We start from the raw sequence: 14,917 nt of genomic DNA, 5'->3' as shown, positions 1-14,917 counted from the left end.
GCATCTCTAGTGGGGATTCGGATACGAGTACCCGATACCCGATCACATCCTATCGGGTCAGATTATTTTTCAAAAATTTCGGGTTTAGGGCAATATCCAACCCCAAATTACATATGTATCGGGTCGAATTAGGTAGGAAAAACCTACCTGATATTCGATCGGCCGATCGGGTACTCGTGTTGTTAAAGTTTAATTTTTTTAAAATTCTTTGAATATATTATTATACAATAATTATAGTAAACACTACTTTAAATCACGACATTACAATATAAAGAGTTAAACTAATATTATACCAAAATAATGAAATCATAGAAGTTATGTCCATTCGACTATCTAAATTTCCAAATAATGATATTTAAACAAAATCAAACCCGTTTACTTTTATTAAAAAAATATTCTTTTAAATTTTTGGTTGAAAATTATTTCAATATATATAAGTCAATATTACAATATATAGTATCCCGTAATATCATAATTATCAATAAATATATTTAAGTATATTAATATAAATATCATCAAATGTTATAAACTTACTTATTTTTTGTTTATAAATAAATTATTTTTCCACTAATTCTTTAAACAAATCTAACTAATCGATAATATATTTATATTTTGATGATATTTCTATTTCTATTACAAATTATAATATTAAATTATTTTTTAAATAATGGGTTTATAAGGTACCCGACATTATTCGTGCACCTGACTATCAGGTATCCGATATTCTTCTGGTCATAGTCGGATAGTTTTTTTTTCCTCACCCAATATATCGGGTATCCGATTATAACAACCCGAACTCGACTATACCGACGCTAATGGCATAGTCTATTTTCCATGTTATTCAATTTTCTTGTTTTTATTTAACTAATAGTTTGACTTCACAATTATATATAGAGTAGGTATCTGTGAGACGGGTCAACCATACCCATATTCACAATAAAAAATAATACTCTTAGAATAAAAAGTAATACTTTTCATGGGTGACTCAAATAAGAGACCCGTCTCACACATACGACCCGTGAGACCGTGACGATGTTTTAAATTATTGTATAATAAATGTAAAGTTTATTCAAATCGCCCCATCGCTGGATCCGCGTAAATTATTGTCGAATAAAGTTTCAATTCATGATAGTTGGAGGAGTCTATAAGTAGGTTTCTTCTTCATTGACTTTTATAAATTTAAAGCATTATATTCTTATTCAAGATCGGAAAAAGTAATATAAAAATCAATTAAATAATTCAGTTTTAATTTTTTCATGTTCATGACCAACATTTTGACTTAGTATATACACAATGAAATTTCTTAAGTTGCATATGGATTAATAAATTTAATTTGGACGAATGTATTTGATTCCCAATTTGAAGAATTTAAAGACATTGTGTCGTGCTTTTTTATCGGGTTGATCAGATGATACGTAAAAAAAAAAAAAGATGTCAAGTCTTAGAGATATGATTTACTGTAATGAGGACAGAGCTAACGATTTGGAATAAATAAGACTGATATATAAATAATATACGATAGCATTAGCATGAGACTAGTCATTTATCATACTCATTAGCCTAACAGAAAACAGCCCTACCCATAGGTACTCAATCAGATGTAGTCTCTCACGTCCAGTGGCGTAGCCAGAATTATCAGGTGGGCAGAATATTTTTAAATATTAATTTGAACTTCGTATAATAGAAATAAAAAAGAAGTTAAAGATATATACTGTAGTTTTTAATCATAAAAGTTTAATTTTAAAATTTCAGCATAATTCAACTTAAATTATGTGGATTTTTAATATAAAAATAAAAACTTCACAAATTTTTCTTCTTTGAACAAATAAAAAATAGATACTAATTTCACTATTTACACATTTTCAATCCTAAATATTAGAAATCATTAAAATCCTCAATGTTCACTTTCAACCTTAGAAAGTTAAAATCCTCAATGGACTTTAAAATTCAATGCATTTTTTTAAGTTTTTTTATGAAGTGGGCTTTAAACATGTACACCTAGACTTAAAATATAAAAAAAATCTGCTGGGCATAAGCCCAGCTTTGCCCATGTTGTCCTACGCCCCTGCTCACGTCCAATTATCGTTTAATATAGAGCTTTGTGCTAAAACAAATATAAGAAAATCAAATTGCACATTGACTAACAACTATAACTTTTAGTCAGATATACATTTGATCATAATTATACGTTAACAAATATAATCTTTTCTTCTCAACAAACTTCTTACATATATAGACTCATCTAAAAATATGTCATATCTTCAATCAAAATTTTCCAAATGAAAAATCTAAAATCTCTATACAATTGTATCTCATTATTTCAACAAATTTCTTCATATATATCTCATTATGTCCAATAAAACATATGATATTTTCTTTTTTTCTATCTTAATAATTTAATCTTTTTTAAAGAAACATGCAAGCCAACTTTTCATCGTTTTTGTGATTTATATATATATATATATATATATATATATATATATATATATATATATATATATATATATATATATATATATATATATATATATATATATAATAAAAAAAATTTAATAATTCATAATGAAAACTTTATCCATCATATAATTGTATATTGACTTCCATTTTGTGAATTATTAGAAGTGGTATTTAATTTTATGTGTACTGAAGAAGCTCACAACTCAAAACATGAGCAGCACTTAGAATCTTGGTCAATGCCTTCATGCCTCCCACGTTAATCAATCCGCGTTTGCCATACAGAAGAAATGCACGCACCACATTTCCATATATGTATATGTAAAGATCATTTCACCATATTCCATCATAACCACATTTTCCCTAAAACAAAAGCATAAAATTATATAGAATATTCTCCCTACCATGGTTCCCATCAACACTTATGACAAGCTCGACGAGGCCGAACAAGAAAGGCTAGTCGCGAGAAGGAAAACGCGCAGAAGAATCACAATCATTGTGATGTCTTCCATCGTTCTTGTCGCCGTCGTGGTAGCAACCGTGGTAGGAGTTTCAGAAACCAACAACAAGAACTCCGGAGCCGAAGATACATCGCTTTCGTCACCTATCAAGGCCATGTGCAACCTTACGTTGTATCCTGATTCATGTTACAACAGCATGGTACCATCGATGAAATCTCACAATTTCAAGCCTCAAGATTTTTTCAGATTATCAGTCCAAGTGGCCATAGATGAACTCGCCAAAGCCTCCACGAATTTCGCCGAAAATGTCAGCAAAAAGTTCAATATCACAGATAATTCTACACTCTCCGCTATAGAATCCTGTGAAGAACTGTTCTCACTCTCTCTAGATCACCTCAACAACTCCATATCCACGAAAAACACGAATCTGCTCGAAGCATTCGATGACTTGCGAACATGGTTAAGTTCTGCGGGAACTTATCAGCAAACATGCATGGATGAATTGGAGAATGCATCAAACGAAGTCAAGATCTTCACGAACGATAACTTCAAGAACTCAAACGAGTACACAAGCAACAGTCTTGCAATTTTTAGCTCATTTGAGTCTATTGCTGCAATGGGATCGATCGGGAGACGTCGTTTGATGAATCTTGACGATGCACCAGAATGGCTATCTTTCGGAGATAGGAGACTGCTGCAAACTAAGAGTTCTAGTATAAAGCCGGACGCCGTGGTGGCTAAAGATGGGTCGGGACGCTACAAGACCATTAAGGCAGCACTTGAAGCTGTTCCTGACAAAAGCAAGAATAGATACGTTATATACGTGAAAAAGGGTGTTTATTATGAGAATGTGAAGGTCGAGAAGTCCAAATGGAATGTGATGATGTTTGGTGATGGGGAGAAAGCTACCATTGTTTCCGGGAGTCTTAATGTTTTTGATGGCACTCCCACTTTTCAATCGGCAACTTTTGGTAATTTTTTTTAGCTCCAAATTAACCTCCTGAGAATATATTAGTACTCAATATATATTCAAAACTCACACGTACAATACGCTCACTGTAACATCTCATAATCATAAATCAAAGAAACATTTGATGATCAATGTAATAAATAATTGATCAACACAGAAACTAATGACTTTTTTTTGTGGTCCTTTAATTTGTAAGCTGTGATGGGACAAGGATTCATGGCCAGAGATATGGGATTCCGCAACAACGCCGGTCCGGCCAAACATCAAGCAGTGGCCCTCATGTCCACCGCGGACTACTCCATCTTCTACCGCTGCACCATGGACGCCTTCCAAGACACACTCTACGTCCACTCCAACCGCCAATTCTACAGCCAATGCAATATCTATGGCACCGTGGACTTCATCTTTGGAAACTCGGCCGTCGTCATTCAAAACTGCAGCATTCTGCCCAAGAAACCCATCCCTGGCCAGCAGAACACGATAACTGCCCAAGGCAAGTTCGACCCGAATCAGAACACCGGTATCTCGATCCAGAACTGCAACATTACACCTGCTGCTAGCCTTGCCGGAGTCAGCAGTTACTTGGGCCGGCCATGGAAGAACTACTCCACCACTGTTTACACCGGAAACTCGATCGGAAGCTTCATCGATCCCAAGGGGTGGTTGCCTTGGGTTGGCACAACAGCACCCAGCACTATATATTATGCGGAGTTTCAGAACTCGGGGCCTGGTGCTGTGACCAAGAACAGGGTTAACTGGAAGGGTTTGAAGCTGAATCTCAATGCAGGACAGGTTAAGAAGTTTACAGTTGGGCCGTTCATTCAAGGGGACAAATGGATTCCGGCAACCGGAGTCACTTATAAATCGGGTCTTTAAATTTTTTCGAATCGATCTAATGAATTTTGTGCTATCATGTTATTGTTTCTTGATTATTTCTTCCACATATATAATTTTATAGCCATTTTTCATTATTTGTAATTTTTTTTTCTCTAAATAAACAAAATGTATACTAATCGTCAAAGCGGTCGATCGTTACCTAAACCAAAAAGGGAGATGATCCTCCCAAGTCCCAAACATAATTACGTTGTACATCTAGATGATTTGTTGATCTCGGCGAGAACTGGATGAGATTTCCATGGCGAAGCTGCCGCAAGCTAGAAACCTGGTGAAGGATTGGAGCTGCAGGTATAAGCAAAGCTCCGTATAGAACAACCATCATATATACCACATATATCTAAACAATGATATATGATATGCAATGCATGTATGTTGTGGAGGTATCAGGTCAAATGCCCATCCACCGAGCATATCTCAGAATCAATCGAATCGCTATCAAATCCATGCTCGAGCTGGCACACCGGCCTCAATCAGGGATTGGAGCAGCAGGTGCTCGAGGAGCAATGGACGAGATTGCATTCACTACAGAAACGGAGTCGGTTTCTTATGGGGAGACCACGTAGAAGGGCTGCTCACACCCTGAAGAACCGCACGAGCTTCTGCCATATGTGAATCAAAACGACCTGGCTTAAATTTCCCGGCTGCAAAAAGAACCAAACCATCAGCATCTCTCCCAGCAATGCCCACTCCAAAGAACGGCAGATCCTCCCGACGTAAAATTATTAAATTCGTATAAATTTTCTTTTGAAATCAATAAAGAAATCAATTTTTTTATATACTGGATTCAACGTAAAATTATTAAATTTGAATCATTCCGCTATGAATTATTAAAATTGGAACATTCAACATTTATTGAACTTTGAATTTCTACACATATCAATATTTTTTATATCACGTACATCGACGTAGCCAGAAAAATTTTTGATCTAGGGCTGAATGACTCGATAAACAATAGTGACATTAACTAGATATAAGCTACTGTTCTGCGGTTTTTCATCGAATAAAACTCATCGATTATTGAATCAGTATATATCATTGCACTAAACTTTCTTTCAAGGTAGATAATCATATAATCTGTGAATAACTCTTCTTTCATATTATTCCAGGGTGAGGTCTTAAGAAATTTCACGGCTGAGAATGATCGTTCAGTTGTTGCCATAAAAACATATAGTGTTAAAACAAGACAAATCAAATCTTTAAGAAAATGCACCGGAGCCGCGAGGCAGACATGCTAGGGCGGAAGATTTTCCCCGTCATAGTGCCCCAGGTGAAATTTTCTGCTCGAAACTCGCGTTGGAGCGGAAAAACTGAAAATTTACTAAAAATATATACCATACGGAAGTTAATCTCAAGCTCTATACATACAAAAAATCTATTCTTCTATGACTCATCACTACATAAGCTGAAAAATAACTACAAAATCAACCAAAGTCATAGTTTGAATCTTTCTTCATAATAAATGGAATAAACTAATTAAGTAAAAAAAAACAATCATTTCACCTCGTGCAAACTCAATCGAGGCCCTCTCCCGCACAAGATTTTTCAAATCTCTTACCAGAAATTCATTTCAAATCCTATCCTTCACAACTTTTTTCAACTCGAGGCCCTTGCTTATGAAAGTACAGTTGTTGATAGAGTAATTTCTCTTTTGATTAAATGGGTTGAAAATAATTTTAGTGGGCTAAGTTAGTAAATATAATTATTTTATTGACGAGATAAAAATTTAATGTAAGCTAAAATTACATATATACTATAATTACTAATAAATTTTTTTTTGATCCAGTGATGGAGCCGACCCTAGCCTTTGGGGTGACTCCGTCCCTGCGAATATCTATTCTTCGGCCATTTTACAAACTTGTGTCTTTGAAGGAAATGACATGAAGAACACCAAAGAATAACTGAAATACGTGTTATGCGAATAACAACGATGATGGGAAAACGAGTGGAAACCGAGGACCACCACCACCACCAAGATTTGGTCTTAGTTGAGAAGACTAGTGGTCATTACAACTATTGTGGCGACAACACTTCAAAGGTTAGTAAACTCGAATGCCAACCAACACCACCGCCAATACCTCAACCGAACGGAATCAAGTACCACTCTAAGTCCTTGAGTAAGAACCAATCCCAATATTCGATAGCAAATCAGACTCAAAAGTTGGCTAAAACGGGCTCAAAAAAAAAAAAAGAGACTCATCTCTATCTGCTAGATGTCCTAGAAAAACTTAAGGTGGGCATTGTCACTCAATTTTTTGAAGATAAGACGAGAAAATGGTGGAAAACGATTTTATCCTCACATTTTGAAAGAAGAACCAATAACTTGGCATAGATTCCTGAAGCTTTCATGAAGCAGTACTTCCCAATAGCAGTACGAAGCTGAAAAATTTTGATAAATCTAAATTATATTGTTAGATAATTTTCGAATTTTAATATATTATTAATATAATATAATTATATATTAAATAAATTTTTTGAATATTTAGTATTGGTATCATATGCATCAATTTGAGATAATAAATATGAAAATAAAGAATAAATTAGACACCGAGATTTACGTGAAAAATCCGGATAAAAACTAAGGGCAATATGAAAAGAATTTCACTATAATATTTTACAGTGTACAACTATTCACTGTGTTTACAAAGAGAACACGCACTCTCTTAATACATGAGAACAAATAACTCACAAATATATAGAACTAAGAACTTAAATGATATATGATGAGAGAAAACTCGAAAAGATATGATTTCAAAATGAAAGGGAGAGCTCTATATATAGAGTTCCTTGTCCATATGATACGCGTCTTCCGTAAAACGCGTCTTCCGTCTTCTGTCTGAATTATTAGTCAAATATGTCAACCCATATTTTATAAACGTTTTTGCCACCAACCTTAATAAATATATTCTGCCACATATTGCCGACATTTAGTGATTTATTTTTTGATAATAATTTGAATAGATCACGAACATATTAGAATATTTCGAGCGAATTCGAAATCGAATGAAACTAAATCAACTTTAAATTTTTCGTCCTATTGTTCTCGAATATTTTCATTTACATCCCCTCTCAACGCTTCTGTTCATAGGGGTGTTCAAATTTCGGATAAAACCGAAAAAACCGAAAATCCAAACCGAAAAAACCGAACACTAAATCGAACCGAAAACCGAATTTTATAATTCGGATATAAATGTTAAAACCGAAATTAATTTGGTTCGGTTTCGGATTATAAATGTCAAAACCGAACCGACCGAAAAAACCGAAATTTAATTAAATTAATAATGTTATTTTTATTTTATATTATTTATTGAGATGATATTAGTGAATGAAGAATTATTTTGAATAATACTTAGTTGATTGTTGTTTATGTAATTCATTTGTACTTTATATTTAAATATTTTACTAAGAAATCATTTAAAAAAATAACATATTATATTTTATAATATATTTATATTATTAATTTAAAAAATTATATCAAAAACGAAATAACCGACCGAAATAACCGAACCATTTCGGTAGGAAACCGAACCGAACCGAAGAAAAATGGTTCGGATATCGGATTATATATTTGTAAAACCGAAAACCGAAAAAACCGAAATAAAAAACCGAAAACCGAACCGAATCGACCGATGAACACCCCTATCTGTTCATGACTTCACGAGCCCATTTGATTTTAAACGTATTCACTGTCCTCTAACTTCGTGGATTTTATTTCAACGTGGCAAATTCTTACCCGCCTGTCATCTACTAAATGTCACGGCAGGTGAAGTCAAAAATGTTTGAAATTTGAATTTTCCAGTTTGCCCACTTCACTCACTCCAATTTGAAATCATTTGTGTCCTACAGTCCTGCTTACGATTCAACGGTCGATTTTCTTTTTAATCTGTCCTGGAAATCATACTCAAGCAAATATTCCCGTGCTGTTGGATTTTGATTTTGAGCTGTATTATTGGATCTGGGTTCGTTCCTGATATTAAATTGGATGCTGTTTTTGCAATTTTGCTGAAGATTAGTTGATGTTTTTTTTTGTCGGTTTAATTGATTAATTGTAATGGAATGTTAATTTTTTCGAAATTTATCTGCTCAGGTATAATTGTGACCTGTTTAAGTTGGTTTTGGATATAACTAAGTCTGCTAACCAAATCATGAAGGGTCTCGTCCTTTGCTGATTATTTGGGATTTTGTTACTGTTTTATTGTAAATTTAGTGATATTAAGCATTATGTATTTTGAAAATTCTAAAGTGACTATTGTTTGTTCAGTTTTCAGCTGGATTTTGCTCATCTTGCTTGTTGGTATTATTTGTCTGCATCAGGAGGTTTGATAAAGATACCGAAGCTATGAAACTTTGAAATTGAGTGCAACCAAATAATTTTCAGATAACAGATATTGCCATAATTGCTTGCAGCTATTTCTTGAAGGAATGTTTGTCGATGTATTACTGAACTATCGGACTTATTTGCACTGTCATTTTGGTTCCGGGAGTTGAAAATTTTTACACGGTTAACTAGTTATAACAGGAGATGGATTGTGCTTGTTATCTTATTATTGAATGTCTTGATGGTCAGATAAAGTTGCCTTAAAATGCTGAATGGTGAAAGGAACTGGCTGACACAAATGGGAACAACGTGTGGCTCTCTTCTAAATGAACTGCAGGTTTTATTTTGCAACTTCTCAGATAGAATAATCTGATTATGGTCTTTTTGTAGATAGCACTGTCTCTGGGCCATTGTAATATTTCAACCATATTTACTTGTTGGCAAATCTTTCAGATAATATGGGATGAAGTGGGGGAATCTGATGCTGAAAGGGATAGATTGTTACTTGAACTTGAACAAGAATGTTTAGAGGCCTACAGAAGGAAAGTGGATCAAGCAAACAGGGGCAGAGCTCAGCTGCGGAAAGATATTGCTGATGCCGAAGCAGAGCTTGCAGCCATCTGCTCGGCAATGGGAGAGCGGCCAGTACACATTAGGCAGGTTGGGTTTTGAGATCACCAAGTCTCTTGTGTGTTATTAAATTCTGATTATACTCGCTCCTTTCTTTGTTGAATGCACAAAATATTGACTTAGATTTTTCGACATCTTTACTTGGCCTCAACAGTTGACAGCTGTTGAGGTTGTCAAAAGCTTTTATGATTTCTAATTCCTATGTGGGCATGAAATATATCAAATTTTACCACGAGCTACATTGCCTCATATACTAATAGAAATCAGAAGTGCTTTTAGAAAGTTTACATTCGAGAAGCATAGATGAAACTAAATGAATTTCAAACCTGGAAAATTCGAATTACTGTTATTGTTGGTCTTTCTTTGTGCAGTCTGATCACATCCCAGCAAATTTGAAGGCTGAGCTCAGAGCAATTCTTCCACAGATAGAGGAGATGCGGAATAGGAAATTGGATCGCAAAAATCTATTTGTACAGGTCCTGGAGAAGATACAGTGTATTAAGAATGAAATCAATGGGTCAGTGGGATTTGCTTCTGTTAACACTATAGTGGATGAAACTGATTTGTCTTTAAGAAAGCTTGATGAATTGCAGAAAGAGCTGCAGGTTCTTCACGAAGAAAAGGTTAAGTCTATGTCTTGCATATCATCTATTGAAATAATCTTTTTATAAGATTCTGGAGATATATAAATTTTTTCTTGCAGAATGGACGCCTGAAGCTGGTGATGGACCACCTGAATTGTTTATACTCACTGTGCTCAGTCCTTGGCCTAGATTTCAAGCATACAGTCAATGAGATTCATCCAAGTTTGGGGGATTCTGAAGCTTCAAAAAATATTAACAGTGACACAATAAAACAGTTGGGGATTGCTATACAAAGACTGCGAGAGACCAAAATTCACAGAATGCAGCAGGTTTATTGATTTAATGATAGTTTGTTTTACCCTTTTAAGTAATCGTTATTTATGTTTAACGTGAGGCAGAATTTATTGACTGCTCAATGTCTGTAGTTGCAAGATCTTACAACTTCACTTCTGGAGCTTTGGAATTTGATGGACACGCCCATTGAAGAGCAACAGATATTTCGGAAAGCTACGTGCAACGTAGCTTCTTCAGAAGATGAGATAACCGAGCCAGACATGCTTTCTACTGACTTTATTACTTATGTGAGTCAAATGTATTTTTTGTTGTGCATTGGTTATGAAAATTCCTTTATGTTTTACATTTTGCTTGGTATTTTAAGGTTTAAATATGTGAAGTTGGCTCTAAAAGTTCCATTTGATATAAGACGACTCTGGCTCTAAATGTAGCATTAATCATCTATTTGCCAGGTCAAAACAGAAGTTTCTCGATTGGAAGAGTTGAAAGTGAGCAAAATGAAGGAGCTTGTTTTGAAAAAGAAGGCAGAGCTAGAAGATATTTGTAGGAAAACACATTTAATCGTAGAATCAGATAGCACAGTGGACATTGCCGTAGATGCTATTGAATCTGGTTGTTACCTAACTTGGTTATTTCTCTCTTGCAAAATAATTCTAATTCTAACTTTCTATTTTTCATTTTTATCTACGTAGGAGCAGTTGATGCTGCTTATGTACTTGAACAAATTGAGCTTCACATAGCTAGAGTTAAAGAAGAGGCTCTTGGCAGGAAGGAAATTCTTGAAAAGGTTGAGAAATGGAAGGCTGCATGTGAGGAAGAGAGCTGGCTTGAGGAGTATAATAGGGTAGGTTGTTTTTATATTTTTAATTGGGCACAGATTGACTTGAACCTATGCAGTTGTTTAATGTTTCATTTCCCCATGCAGGATGATAACCGTTATAATGCTGGGAGAGGTACTCATCTTACCCTGAAACGAGCTGAAAGAGCTCGCGCCTTGGTCAATAAACTTCCAGGTATGATTTGTATATCACATTGAGAGGCCAACATTTTACAACATTCTTAATTAATTGCTGTATCTCATGCACATTTAAATTTGACATTGTAATTGTATCCTTTCTTGCTGGAACAGCGATGGTGGATGCATTGGCTTCAAAAACAATGGCATGGGAAAATGAAAAGGGAGTTGACTTTGTTTATGATGGCGTAAGAGCTACCTTATAGGTTTAACCATCTCTTGTAATAATTGGAAGTAACAAGTGCCTTTCATTTTCATATTTATGTCCAGGTTCCTCTGCTTTCAATGCTTGAAGGGTATACACTTTTACGGCAGGAAAAAGAACTCGAGCACAGAAGACAGAGAGTATAATATTTTTTCCTTTCTTGAACTCTATAGCTTTCTGCATATAAATCGGCAACTTATGTTCTCAGTGTGGACGCCCACTCACCTCTTTTTTTGTCTCTGTGTGTCATATTTGACATCAGGATCAGAAAAAACTTCAGGGACAGTTGCTGACGGAGCAAGAAGCTCTTTATGGTTCAAAACCAAGCCCTATGAAGAACCAGAATGTTAAGAAAGCTCCACGATTGTCATGTGGTGGTGCAAGCAATAGGAGACTCTCTCTTGGAGGACATATGCTACAGACTCCAAAGCCTGATGATATGCCACATTCTGCAAAAGCTACTCCTAATACACGTAATGCTAAAAGAATGAATCGTACAAACCAAGACCGAACAAGGGATGATGGATTTTCAACTCTCTCGTCTGGTTCGTTTCTGGATGTATCTGGTAATTTCATCTCTGCTGTCTCCTCTAGTTTTCAATTTTAAGGTGAAAACAATTAACTTGTGGACGTGGACGGAAAAAATTGCTTGTTTCTTTTTTAATCTTTCTTCATTTCTTGATTTTAGGGAGGATGGCTATGGAAATAACTTGTCATCCAGTAAAAAAGAACTCCCTGAACTCATCAAATGCTCATGAAATACAGTCGCCAATTATGCGAAAACCATTTTCTCCTATTTCTTCCGTGGATTCCTCAAAGTTCAACGCCACAAATACAATGGAAGACCTGAACAAAAAATACGTAATGTCACAGAAGATACTCACACCGTTTAGTACACCTTCCAAAATGATTTCTACCACTGATGAAGAGAATAGAACTCCCCAAACAATGATGATTGCTGCAGCAGTACCTTCGACACCTTCAACTATATCTGTCCCAATGAAGATGGCCATAACACCCGCTCCATCTGTGGCCAAGTCAGTTGAAGAAGAAACCGAATACTCTTTTGAGGAGAGGAGAGCTGGATTTCTGTTGACCAGATCACGTCAAATGAATGTGATACAAGCCTAGCACATCTTTTGATATAACTAGAATTAATCAGTGTTCGTTTAGTTCTTGGATATCGAGACCAGACATGCCTGTTCAATTTTCTTCTTGTTGTGTAAATAGTCTTATAACAACAAAACATGGATGAGAATGCTGGATTATTTCACACCTTGCAATCGATCTTTAAATGACTAGTAGAGGCAATGTAGAATGACCTCGCAGAACTTGTTCATCGGCTTGTTGCCATGTAGTTTTAGACGTAATGATGATTTTATGCACTATGATTTATGCTTTGGCATTGTCTCGTTAAATTGTTTCATATATATTTGATTAAATTTATTTAAAACATCTTATAAATTTTATAAGTTGTATAGTCTTATTTTAAAAATAAGTCGTTAAAGTGTTTGGATAATACAAGACGATGAAACTTAAAATTATATATATATATATATATATATATATATATATATATATATATATATTACTTTCTGTTATGATAATATTACCATAAAGATATAACAAATATTGTTATACCGAATTCCTTTTAACATATACAAATAATATATAGTTTATATTTTGATTAATATAATAATAATTATTATGAACATAATAATATAAAAATTGTTATAATTAATTAATAATTGTAATAATAAAATTCTTTTTAAAAACAATTGTAAAAGTACTATTATATTACCAGACGTAATAATAATAATAATAATAATAATAATAATAATAATAATAATAATAATAATAATAATAATAATAATAATAATAATAGTTATTATTTAAATAATTAAAATTATAATTTGTATATAAATTTATTAATGAACATATTTATAATATAAAAATAATGCTAATAATAATGTACATTTAATAATGAATTATTATTGTTGTTAAAAAGATTAATTACATTAATTATAATAGAATTTATATTAAAAATAAAAATGAAAATTGGCTATTAATCAATTTATGTATCATATTATAGGGAAAAACTTGTGTGAGACGGTCTCACGGATCATATTTTGTGAGACGAATCTTTATTTGGGTAATCCATGAAAAAGTATTGATTTTTATGCTAAGAGTATTACTTTTTATAGTGAATATGGGTAGGGTTGACCCGTCTCACACATTGAGATCCGTGAGACGGTCTCATATGAGACCTGCTCCATGTTATATAGGGGTCTGATTGAGATATTCTAAAATATAGAAAGATAATTTGGTCTTTAACATATATTCAAATAAGATCTTAAAAAATAGGTTTCGAGATATCAAATTATCATCTAATTAAAATATGAATACAGCTATCCAAAATACGAATAGTTCTTTTGTGAGACGGTTTCGCGAATCTTTATCTGTGAGACGGATCAACCCTACCGATATTCATAATAAAAAGCAACACTTCTTAGCATAAAAAGTAATATTTTTTCATGGATGACGCAAATAAAAGACTCGTCTCATAAAATACGATCCGTGAGACTGTCTCACATAATTTTTTGTCCCAAAATACATATCCCAAGCTCAGATCTTCACCATGCCATTTGGGCAAAAACTTGTGTGAGACGGTCTTACGGGTCGTATTTGTGAGACAGATCTCTTATTTGAGTCACCCATGAAAAAGTATTACTTTTTATGTACGAGTATTATTTTTTATCGTGAATATGAATAGAGTTGATCCGTCTCACATGTTATGATCTATGAGACGGTCTCACATGAGACTCAGTCTGTCATTTGATTGTACACTTGTAGATGTCATCTACTACAAAGGCATGGATACTATTAACAGCTATTATTTAGGAATTAATTGTGCTTAATTGACATTTATAATATGTACGGATTAATGCATTGATTTTCCGCTTGTAAAAATATCCCAGTCATTTTTTGTTGTAAATAGAATCTTCGAAAAATTAATCTAGTGTTATTAGTCAGATAAAAGTGAAAGTTGACTTGAAAATTTAAATCTATGTTTTGAGTACAAAATTTTAAAA

General features: G+C 33.8%; 2 protein-coding genes across 3 annotated transcripts; both read left to right on the top strand.

The window, feature by feature from the left end:
* Window positions 1–2,823: 2,823 nt before the first annotated feature.
* LOC140807937 (putative pectinesterase/pectinesterase inhibitor 24) lies at window positions 2,824–4,803 on the top strand. Its single transcript, XM_073164897.1, has 2 exons — window positions 2,824–3,886; window positions 4,082–4,803. The coding sequence occupies exons 1-2, from the start codon at window positions 2,860–2,862 to the stop codon at window positions 4,759–4,761; spliced, it is 1,707 nt and encodes a 568-aa protein (XP_073020998.1). The 5' UTR covers window positions 2,824–2,859; the 3' UTR covers window positions 4,762–4,803.
* A 3,771-nt stretch (window positions 4,804–8,574) lies between these two features.
* Window positions 8,575–13,222, top strand: LOC140808216 (65-kDa microtubule-associated protein 3). 2 transcript variants are annotated; one of them, XM_073165285.1, is made up of 13 exons: window positions 8,575–8,738; window positions 9,347–9,434; window positions 9,551–9,757; window positions 10,099–10,350; window positions 10,431–10,640; window positions 10,737–10,892; window positions 11,058–11,217; window positions 11,304–11,449; window positions 11,531–11,618; window positions 11,735–11,808; window positions 11,891–11,965; window positions 12,088–12,391; window positions 12,514–13,222. In XM_073165285.1, the coding sequence occupies exons 2-13, from the start codon at window positions 9,363–9,365 to the stop codon at window positions 12,954–12,956; spliced, it is 2,187 nt and encodes a 728-aa protein (XP_073021386.1). In that variant the 5' UTR covers window positions 8,575–8,738; window positions 9,347–9,362; the 3' UTR covers window positions 12,957–13,222. The 2 variants fall into 2 exon arrangements, with proteins under 2 accessions (XP_073021386.1, XP_073021385.1); XM_073165284.1 differs by having other exon boundaries at window positions 8,577–8,738; window positions 11,298–11,449.
* Window positions 13,223–14,917: the final 1,695 nt, after the last annotated feature.

This window comes from Primulina eburnea, chromosome 12 (assembly GCF_022965805.1).
Source record: "Primulina eburnea isolate SZY01 chromosome 12, ASM2296580v1, whole genome shotgun sequence".
Taxonomy (NCBI): Eukaryota; Viridiplantae; Streptophyta; class Magnoliopsida; order Lamiales; family Gesneriaceae; genus Primulina; species Primulina eburnea.
The sequence above is the reverse complement of the archived record's forward strand: the minus strand, read 5'-3'. Positions and strand labels throughout refer to the sequence as shown.

Excerpts from the sequence above, each read along its gene's own strand:
- LOC140807937 (XM_073164897.1), top strand. The coding sequence starts at position 2,860 with ATGGTTCCCATCAACACTTATGACAAGCTCGACGAGGCCGAACAAGAA. Across the intron at positions 3,887-4,081 it reads TTTTCAATCGGCAACTTTTG|CTGTGATGGGACAAGGATTC; the intron begins GTAATTTTTTTT and ends TTAATTTGTAAG.
- LOC140808216 (XM_073165284.1), top strand. The coding sequence starts at position 9,363 with ATGCTGAATGGTGAAAGGAACTGGCTGACACAAATGGGAACAACGTGT. Across the intron at positions 9,435-9,550 it reads CTCTTCTAAATGAACTGCAG|ATAATATGGGATGAAGTGGG; the intron begins GTTTTATTTTGC and ends CAAATCTTTCAG. Across the intron at positions 11,966-12,087 it reads TCGAGCACAGAAGACAGAGA|GATCAGAAAAAACTTCAGGG; the intron begins GTATAATATTTT and ends ATTTGACATCAG.